At 46.1% G+C, this 11,018-nt stretch overlaps 1 protein-coding gene across 3 annotated transcripts in view; it reads left to right on the top strand.

Moving 5' to 3' along the window:
* The window catches only part of STX1A (syntaxin 1A), a 254,155-nt gene that overhangs the window by 164,579 nt on the left and 78,558 nt on the right, over positions 1-11,018 (top strand). For all 3 annotated transcript variants that reach the window (XR_003370167.2, XR_003370168.2, XM_026659288.1), the window contains one exon: positions 10,303-10,377. Coding sequence is in view for 1 of the 3 variants with exons in the window: in XM_026659288.1 (XP_026515073.1) it covers positions 10,303-10,377 (75 nt within the window). In the remaining 2 variants the exon portion in view is untranslated. The remainder of the gene's footprint in view (positions 1-10,302; positions 10,378-11,018) is intronic.

The raw sequence follows: 11,018 nt of genomic DNA, 5'->3' as shown, positions 1-11,018 counted from the left end.
TACTCCTTCCTAGACAGTCTCTTCCCATTCTGTATGTGTGAAACTGATTTTTTCTTCCTAAGTGGAGCACTTTGCATTTGTCTTTGTTAAACTTCATCCTGTTTAACTCAGACCATTTCTCCAATTTGTCCAGATCATTTTGAATTATGACCCTGTCCTCCAAAGCAGTTGCAATCCCTCCCAGTTTGGTATCATCCGCAAACTTAATAAGCGTACTTTCTATACCAATATCTAAGTCGTTGATGAAGATATTGAACAGAGCCGGTCCCAAAACAGACCCCTGCGGTACCCCACTCGTTATGCCTTTCCAGCAGGATTGGGAACCATTAATAACAACTCTCTGAGTACGGTTATCCAGCCAGTTATGCACCCACCTTATAGTAGCCCCATCTAAATTGTATTTGCCTAGTTTATCAATAAGAATATCATGCGAGACCGTATCAAATGCCTTACTAAAGTCCAGGTATACCACATCCACAGCTTCACCCTTATCCACAAGGCTCGTTATCCTATCAAAGAAAGCTATCAGATTGGTTTGACATGATTTGTTCTTTACAAATCCATGTTGGCTGTTCCCTATCACCTTACCACCTTCCAAGTGTTTGCAGATGATTTGTTAAAATCAACTCTAGAACAGCTTCCCCCCTAGTAGCTTTTTCAACCTTCTGAAATAAAAAGTTGTCTGCAATGCAGTCCAAGAATTTGTTGGATAGTCTGTGCCCCGCTGTATTATTTTCCCAACATATATCTGGATATATCATTATACTGGTAAATTTCCCCATGTACACCAGTCAATAGAGTGTGAGCTCTTAGGGCAGACCACCATTTTGTTCTGTGTTTGTACAGTTGTGACATTCCCCTCTGGTGTTATCTGGACCGGTGATCTGCTGGGTCACCCCAATCCATGACTCTGGGAGCCAGCCTTACCCTGCTTTGCTGTGAGAACCCCCACTCTTGGGCTTTTCATGCACAGCCTCTAACATGTAAGCTGCTCCTTGGATTGTGCAATCGAATGACACTAGCCAATATCTCTGGCCCCAGACACAACCCAGGAACCTCCGTCTTGCAGCGTCCAGTTATGCCTGCTGGACGCTGCAAGCTTATATGAGTTCATCAATTTAACAAAGAAATTGATATGTACCAGGCTTGTTATCCCAAGGGGAGTCTCTGTCACACTTCAAACCAAATGCACTGCTTCAGGTAGAATAAACTACCTGAAGCATCTTTAGTAACCGATCGATCTTTAGTAATCGATCTTTAGTAACCGATTTTATACAGTCGATTGTGCGTGTCCCCACTAAGCCACATTAGGTCCAAGATGAGACCTGCCCTGACATTTGAGAAGCGAGTGGCGATAGCCCTGTGGAAGTATGCAACGCCTGACTGTCAGTCGGTAATCAATTCGGAGTGGGCAAATCTACTGGGGGGGCTGCTGTGATCCAAGTAGCCAGGGCAATCAATACCCTTCTGCTAAGAAGGTTAGTGACTCTGGGAAATGTACAGGTCATAGTGGATGGCTTTACTGCAATGGGGTTCCCTAACTGTGGTGGAGCGATAGAATGCATATCCCTATCTTGACACCAGACCACCTTGCCAAAGAGTACATAAACTGTACTTCTCAATGGTGTTGCAAGCACTGGTGGATCACAAGGGTCATTTCACCAACATCAACATGGAATGGTCGTGAAAGGTGCATGACGCTCGCATCTTTCGGAGCTCTGGGCTGTTCGGAAAGCTGCAAGAAGGAGCTTTCTTCCCAGACCAGAAAATTATTGTTGGGGATGTTGAAATGCCAATAGTTATCCTTGGGGACCCAGCCTACCCCTTGCTCCCATGGCTCATGAAGCCGTACACAAACAGCCTGGACAGCAGTAAGGAGCAGTTCAACTATAGGCTGTGTTACCAGATCTGCCCGTTACTTTGGGGTATGCTCATTTATTAGGGTTACTCTTCTGGGGGGAGGGGGGGTTCTGTAATTATATCAATGTACCGCTTGTGTCACATGTGTGTTCATATGGAGCTCTACTTCTCCCTTATGCAAGTCCCCTCCCAATGGAGCTATCCTGGAGGACCTAGGTTCCCTAGGGCTGGGTTACTCCAGCCCCAGAACCAGATGAACACCCACACACCCACAATACATTAACAGAGCAAGTCTGAGCGGACCGGGTCAATCAGCACTTTCAAGCTGACCCCTTATATGTCCCTGGACTCAATTGGCTGGATGAAGCAGCACTTTCAAGCTGCCCCCCCTTATGTGCCCCTGGGCTCAATGGACTGGGTCAAGCAGCACTTTCAAACTGCCACCCTTGTGTGTCCCAGATTCAGCATGTCCCTATCCCCACTCTCACATCACAATTGAACTGGTAGTAACCTATTTGACGAGCAAACCCCACAGTATTTTGGGCGCTGCAGGGATCTTTAGCTTAGGTAAAAGAAGCGTTGCTGTAGAGTAAATGGGGGAAGCTAAAAACACAAAACAGTAAAGTTCAGCAAGAGAGAGAGGAGCAACCAGCTTAACCATGCAAGTTATTTATTGAATAATAGTGATAACTACACAAGGAGCCTAAACCAACATAACATACATCATTAAAGGTTAATACCTAAGGTAGAAAGGAAAACAGAGAGAAAGAGGGGGGATCTCACCCACTCCATGAAGCTTGAACTGGTCAGAGTTCCCAGGTGATGGTGGTAGCTCAGGGTCTGGTGCTTTTCCTGTGTACCAGGCTAGTGCATCGGAGTTGAAAGTGCTGTCCAGAGCAGTCAAATTGGAGCACTCTGGGATAGCTCCCAGAGGCCAATACCATCGAATTGCACAGCGTTGCGTCTACACTACCCCAAATTAGACCCAGGAAGGTCGGTTTTAGCGCTACTCCCCTCGTCAGGGAGGAGTACAGTGGTCGATCTTAAGGCCCCTTTAGGTCGGCGGAACGGGGTTGGTTGTGTAGACGCATTCATTATAAAATCGACCTAACGTAGCTAAATTCGACCTAACCTTGTAGTGTAGATCAGGCCTCAGTTTCCCTATTCCCACACAGCAAACCAGGTTTGTTATGGTTTCTCTGCTGTGATCAGCTTTTAAAATCTGTTTACAGGTATTAACTGAGAACTAGTGTTACCATAAGGTTTGACATCAGTAACAAAATTCTTATCCCAAAACGTAACATTAATACCAATTTTTTTATCACAGATGGGTGTTTACAAGTATCGTTATGATACCGTGCCCTCTGTTCAGATAGTGTAGTTTGAGGTTAGTTTGTTCATTACCCATGGTGTCCTTTGACTCTCTCCCATGTAATTAGTCACTGGCTTTTCTTTCCCTCCAGAGTTCCCCTCTGTGTGGGATTTAATCATGTTTCTGGAATTTTGGTATCTCAGGGTCTGGCAAGATAAGGCTCCAGGGGGATCCTGCACATTGGCTGGCCCTTTGGGGAGCGGTTTCCGAACCCCAGGACTGTACGTATGCAGAAAATCCAGCTCCCTTTTTGGGATTACCAGGTGTTTCCCCCTCCCAGCACCAAGTCCTTCCTTGCCCCCGTTTCCTAGAGAACTATGATCTGTGCTCTGTGGGCTAGGTGTGTTTACACTTTGATCAGATGCACCTTTTCCCAGCAGCTTTCCCATAACTGCTCCCTGTCTCTCACCAGCCTGGGGGAGAACACCCTCCTCTCTGTCAGCTGGGTTATTTGTATTCTGGCAAACTACCACCTAGCAATTTCCTGGTCCCAACTCCTCTGTTATCACAGGTGTTGGAGCTGCATCTTGATTTAAAGAGACACAGTTACTTTCCAAAAACTTTTCAGCCATAAGGACACATTTTCAGCCTCATAACCATATACATGAAATTACAAGCTGTAACATTACTATAACATTATTGTAACAACAATTGCTATACCATCATTATAACAACAATGCTCAGTGCATCATGAGCCTTCCTAAGACACCCAACATGACAAACTGTGCATTAGATACCACACAATCATATTATAAGGATGAATATGGGGGTGTAGGGTGTTTTCCCGAGGTACAGAGCATCACAACAGTGCCTGGAACAGATTGGTGCCTCTAAGCCAGCGGTTCTCAAACTGTGGGTCGGGACCCCAAAGCTGGTCGCAACCCTCTTTTAATGGGGTCGCCAGGGCTGGCTTAGACTTGCTGGGGTCTGGAGCCAAAGCTGAAGTTGAAACCCTACCACCCAGAGCCGAAGCCGCAGCCCAAGGGCTTCTCCTGGGTGGCAGGGCTCAGATTACAGGCCTCGCACTTGGGGCTGAAGCCCTTGGGCTTTGGCTTTGCCCCCCCCCCATCTCAGAGCAGCGGGGCTCAGGCGGGCTCAAGCTTCGGTCCCCATTCCTGGGGTCATGTAGTAATTTTTGTTGTCAGAAGGAGGTCGCAGTGCAATGAAGTTTGAGAACCCCTGCTCTAGGCATTACTGCCGCACAAATAACAGTCATAGAAATGCAGGGCTGGAGGGGACCTTGCAAGGTCATCTAGCCCAGCTCCTTCCGCTGAGGCAGGACCATGTCGATTCACAGATCCCAATGCCAGAAGGGACCATTGTGACACTCTAGTCTGACCCCTGTATCACACCAGCTGAACAGACTGGAAGAGAAGAGTGAGGGGGATTTGATAGCAGCCTTGAGCTACCTGAGGGGGGGTTCCAAAGAGGATGGATCTAGACTGGTCTCAGTGGTGGCAGATGACAGAACAAGGAACAATGGTCTCAAGTTGCAGTGGGGGAGGTCTAGGTTGGATATTAGGAAACACTATTTCACTAGGAGGGTGGTGAAGCACTGGAATGGGTTACCTAGGGAGGTGGTGGAATCTCCTTCCTTAGAGGTTTTTAAGGCCCGGTTTGATAAAGCCCTGGCTGGGATAATTTAGTTGGGGTTGGTCCTGCTTTGAGAAGGGGGTTGGACTAGATGACCTCCTGAGGTCTCTTCCAACCCTAATCTTCTGTGATTCTATGGCACCTGCCCCAACATGATTCCTATACCAGAGCTTTAGAAAAACACCCAATCTTGAGTTAAAAATTGCCAGTGATGGAGAATCCACCACGACACTTGGTAAATTGATCCAAGAGTTAATTACTCTCACTGTTAACAGTACACGCCTTATTTCCAGTGTGAATTTGTCTAGCTTCAACTTCCAGCCATTGGATCATGTTAGACCTTTTTCTGCTAGATTAAAGAGCCCATTATTAAATATTTGTCCCCCATGTGAATACTTATAGACTGTGATCAGGTCATCCCTTAACCTTCTCTTTCCTAAACTAAGTAGTTTGAGCTCCTTGACTTGGTCACTGTAAAGCAGGTTTTCTAATCCTTCAGTCATTCTCATGGGTCTTGTCTGGACCCTCTCCAATTTATCAACATCCTTCTTGAACTGTGGGCACCAGAACTAGACACACTATCTGGCACTGGTGCGACCAGCCCTGGAATACAAGGAGAAATCACCTCTCTACTCTGATTGGAGATTCCCCTATTCATGCCTCCCAGGGTCGCATTAGCTCTTTTGCCCACAGCATTGCAGTGGGAGCTCCTGTTCAGCTGATTATCTACCAAGACCCCCAAGTCTTTTTCAGAGTCTCTGTTTCCCAGGAGAGAGTCCCCCATTGTGTCAGTATGGCCTGCATTCTTTGCTCCTAGATGTGTACATTTCCATTTAGCCGTATTAAAATACATATTGTTTGCTTGTGCCCAGTTTACCAAGCAATCCAGATTGCTCTGTATGAGTGACCTGTCCTCTTATTCATTTACCACTCCTCCAATTTTTGTGTCGTCTGCAAACTTTATCAGTGATGATTTTATGTTTTCTTCCAGCTCATTGATAAAAATGTTAAATAGCCTAGGGCCAAGAACTGATTCCTGCAGGCTCCCACTGGAAACAGACCTGCTTGATGACAATTCCCCCTTTACAATTACATTTGAGACATTTGAGTCAGTTAGCCAGCTTTTAATCCATTCAGTTTGTGCCATGGTCATTTTATATCATTCTTGCTTTTTAATCAAAATGTTGTGCAGTACTTAGTTAAACATCTTGTAGAAGTCAAAGTAGATTATATCAACAGTTACCTTTGTTAACCAAATTTATAATCTCATCAAAAAAGATATCCAGTTAGTTTGGGATGATCTGTTTTCATGAGCCCATGTGGATTTGAAATAATTATATCACCCTCCTTTAATTCTTTATTAATTGAGTCATGTATCAGCCACTCCATTATCTTATCCAGGATTGATGTCAGGCTTACAGGCCTATAATTACCCAGGTCATCCCATGTGACCTTTTTTAAAATTTTCACATTAGCTTTCTTCCAGTCTTTTGGAACTTCCCCAGTGCTCCAAGACTCATTAAAAATCAGTGTTAATGGTCCAAGCTTCTCAGCCAGCTCTTTTAAAACTCTTGGATCCAAGTTATGTGGACCTGCTGATTTAAAAATGTCTGACTTTAGTAGCTTCTGTTTAACATCTTCCAGAGATACTAGTGGAATGGAAAGAGTGTTATCATTATATAATTTTACTTTTCACCTGAATACAGAACATAAGTATTTATTTAACATCTCTGTCTTTCTGCATTATTATTGATAATTCTACGATGTCCATCTATTAATGGACCAATACCATTGTCAGAATTCTTTTTTTCTAATATATTTAAAAACTTGCTTCTTAATGTCCTTAACTCTGCTAGCCATAGAGTTCTCATTGTATCTCTTTGCTTCCTTTATCGATTTTCTACAATTCCTAACTTCTGATTTATATTCATTACTATCAACTTCCCCTTTCTTTCTTTTGTTTGTTTATATATAAAATGTTTATAGCTGCCCTCTAAACCACATAGACTTTTAACCAGCACAGTCTCCTTCCTCAATTGTGGGATTGTGGGTTTGGGGGCTTATAGTAAGATGTTATTAAACAATTCCCAGTTACCATAGTCATTTTTCTGATTAAATTCTTCCTCCCAGCTGGCTTGGCTCATAATTGTTTTCAGTTTTGTGAAATTGGGGCTATTAAAGAACCAAGTATATATATATATATATATATACACTTTACTGGTCTGGACTTTAATCTGTTTGCACATTATGAATGGGATCAAGTCATGATCACTTGTACCTGAGCTACCATTAATTTTTAGTTCTGTGATTAGTTCCTCTTTATCCGAAAGGACAAAGTCTAATACAAAACTCCCCTGTGTTGGATGCAACACATTTTGAGTTTGGAAATTGTGATCTCTAATGTTTAGAAATTCCAAGGATGTTTTAATGCTGGCAGCAGGGGTGAAAGTAAGCCAGTATGGGCCGGCACGGTGTACTGGTAAAAAGTGTACCTCTGGTACCGGCCCGTACTCAGCTGACATTAAAGTGCTGCTGCGGCAAAGGACCCTGCTTAAAGCCGGCAGTGCTTTAATGTCATTGCCCCTTTTGCCCCTCCCCCCCGGGCCACTGACAGGTGGCGGGGGGCAAAAGGAGCAGCTGCCCCAGGGCCATGATTTAAAAGGCCTGGGGCTTTGGCTGCCGCTGCTGCTACCGGCCCCGCCCCTTCCGCCTAAAGCCCCACCCCAGTCAGCCCCTGTACTGGTAACTGCTTAATGTTACTTTTACCCATGGCTGGCAGCATGAGACCTCCAGCATGTGTCACTCAGATTGAAGTCCCGCCTGATCATTCAGCTATTTTTCCTACATGTTATACATAGGTGTGTAAGGAGATGGTCATTCTGTTCCTATGTGTGATTTGGTGGTCTGTAGCAGACACCACCTAATACCCTGCATTGTGCTTTATCTGTTAGGACATTGCTCCATAAGCATTCCAGATCATTTTCTTCCGAGTTATCAGTGACTCAAAAACGGGTAATGCCATTTTTGACAGAGTGCCACTCGCCCTCCCCTTTTGCCCACTCGATCCTTCATGTCTAGGCTATGGCCATTGATTTTAACATTCCAGTTATGTGAATCATCCTATCAGGTTTCAGTAATACCAAGTAGAACAAACTTATGCTCATAAACGTGTTTGTTACCCAGGCTCCTAGCATTGGTGTGTAGGCAAATCAAGAATTCCTTCTCTTCACGTCCTTTGGTTCCTTGATTAATTTTGTTCTCAACATCTCGATTTTGTGCTGGGTGCTTATATTGTCCCTCTTTTTACTCTTCCCTTTTGCTATTTTGCTATTAGTTTAGCGCCCTCCCAACTCCTCTGACCAGTAAACTTAGACCATCCCTGACAGGTGTTTAGCCACCTCCAATGATGGGGATTCCGCATTCTCCCTTCAAAGCCTATTCCATAATTTAAATACCCGTGTAGTTAGAAAGTTTTCCTAATATCTAACCTACATATCCCTTGCTGCCAATTAAGCCCATTACTTCTTGTCCAATTTTCAGTGGACATGGAGAACAATTGATCACCATCCTTTAGAACAGCCTTTAATATATTTGAAGGTTGTTGTCAGATCCCCCCTCCATCTCCTTTTCTCAGGAATAAACATGCCCAGTTTTTTAACCTTTCCTCACAGGTCAGGTTTTCCAAACCTCTTAGCATTTTTGTTGCTTGGCCCCAGAACTGCACATAGTACTCCAGCTGAAGCCTCGCCAGTGCCAAATTGAGTCCTATAATGTAATAACAATTGTGGTTGTGCCTAGAGACATTCTAATTATTAAAATATAATAATAATTATTAAGTGAGTGGGGCTGATCCTCACAGCCTGGTTTCTGTGTTCTCCCCAGTTAGACAGAAAGGATAGTCTTGTGTGTAATAACATAAAGGAGTCGGGTACCCTGAATTCTATTCACTTCCCTCGTCTTTGAGCAAGTCACTGATGTGCTCGGTGCATCAATTTGTTCAGCTGTAAAAGGAGGCGAATATTCCCGGCCTCACAGAAGTGCTGATGTTTAATCACATCTATGGAGCACTGTGAGAGGCTTGGATGGAAGGCTCTAGAGGAATACAGAGAATTATTATTGGTGCCTTAATGCTCAGCAAAGCCTGCTCTCCTAGGTGGAGTGTGCATGACTGAGGTGAGTTGCATTGTCCATATCCTTGGAACTGACGCTGCTGGTTCCTGGAGGGGACGCTGAGTGATATGTGCTCGTTACATGGAGGTAATTTGGAGAAGCTGGGTTGCTGATGGAAGGGAAATGATTTGCCTTCCCCTATTAGTATTTTTGTTTGCAACTATAAGTCTTTTGTTCCTTCCAGTGCTGAAAAAGGAGAGTTGTGTTAAGCTGTCATTCTGCTGACAGACCAGCCAGAAACATTCATGAGACGTGGGCCTGTGAATGCGTTGAGATGTGGTGCCATTTCAGTCCCTATATTTCTGCCATAGGCAGTGAGTTCTGGGGAGCAGGTGGGTGTGCAGTCTGGTAATTAGCAGAGCAGTGTCTTTGAAGGCTGCAGGCTTCAGGGCCAGAGAAGAGGCTGGCTGCCGCAGAGAGGCCTTAGGGCTTTGACTGAGAAGGGCGAACCATTTTATAGTGGCCTGTGGAGAATTGGCCAAGTCAGGCCAGATCCTGCAAGGGTGCTGGGCATGGAGATGTGGGCGCTTGGCTGTGTTTGTGTAGCTGAAGCCTGGGGCAGTGCCACTGCTCTCACACGCCTGGCCTGGAGCGCTGAACAGCATCTCTCTCTTGCTGTGTTCCCTGCTAGCCTGCCGCAGTTCGGGTCTCAGGTGACTGCTCATTTCCCTTCTCCCTGCTGGTTGGGAAGGAGGTGGGGAGACACCTGCCTGCTGATCGGACCCCTGCTGAAGTGACAAAAGCCAAGTGATTGAGTTCTGTGAGAGTCTAGTGCTGATAGGGTGACCAGACAGCAAGTGTGAAAAATCGGGACAGGGGGTGGGGGGGTAATAGGAGCCTATATAAGAAAAAGACCCAAAAATCGGGACTGTCCCTATAAAATCGGGACATCTGGTCACCCTAATTGCTGAGCACCAGACAGGCAGTGCCTGCAGGGCACTTGGGAACAGCCCGGCTAACCCTAGCATAGCTGACAGCAAGGCTCAGCCCATTCAGTGGCTGGGTGAAAGCCTTGGCACAGGCATGCGGGAAGCCCAGGTACATTTCTGGTCCCATGGGTCTCGCTTTCAGGCTGGCAGAGGCTCCACGGAGAAGGGAACTCCTGGCCTGCTCTGCAGTGTGACCCCTCTGATCTCCTTCCCTAGGCGAGGGGAGGAGTGCTGCAGGGGCTGGATGCTCAAGCCCAGTGGGAGGCAGGTGCAGATTGAGTCCTGTCCAGTGACCGGGGGGGGGGGGGGGGGGGCCGGGGGCAGATTCACTCAGTGTCTCCAATGCATCCGTCTTTCTTCTCTCCTTTCTCCCTCTAGAAACAAAGGAGGAGCTCGAAGAATTAATGTCTGACATCAAAAAGACAGCAAACAAAGTGCGCTCCAAGTTAAAGAGTGAGTATTAGTCTGCAACGACACAAGGGAACCAGCCCCTGGCTGCTGCTCGTCTGTCCCTCAGCTGCCTGAAGGGTCCCTGCTGGACTCAACGCCTGTTCCCAGGACTGCACCAGCACTGCTGCAGCTGTACACAGGCCCCACACAGAGTGGGTGAGCCTACAGACTTGGTTAGCTCTGCTGTTGCCCCTCGGGTCACTGCTCACTGGCTTTCAGGAGACATGGGAAATGGGCTTCTGGTGACTGTGTGTGAGGCTTGTATGTTACACTCTCCGGAGTTTTGTTCCATGTTCTCTCTCCGTGCTGTGTAGCTCTGACCTCCCTCAGCACTGCAGTCTGAATCATAGAATCAGAAGGGACTCAGGAGGTCATCTAGTCCAACCCCCTGCTCAAAGCAGGACCAATTCCCAACTAAATCATCCCAGCCAGGGCTTTGTCAAGCCTGACCGTAAAAACCTCTAAGGAAGGAGATTCTACCACCTCCCTAGGTAACCCATTCCAGTGCTTCACCACCCTCCTAGTGAAAAAGTTTTTCCTAATATCCAACCTAAACCTCCCCCACTGTAGGGTTACCATATTTTAAAAATAAAAAAAGAGGACCCTCCACGGGCCCTGGCCCCGCCCATTTCCCCACCCCCAGC

Source organism: Terrapene carolina, unplaced genomic scaffold (genome assembly GCF_002925995.2).
Source record: "Terrapene carolina triunguis isolate 2854851 unplaced genomic scaffold, T_m_triunguis-2.0 Scaffold620, whole genome shotgun sequence".
NCBI classification, from domain to species: Eukaryota; Metazoa; Chordata; order Testudines; family Emydidae; genus Terrapene; species Terrapene triunguis.
Note: the sequence above shows the minus strand (reverse complement) of the source record. Positions and strands in the feature narration are given on the sequence as shown.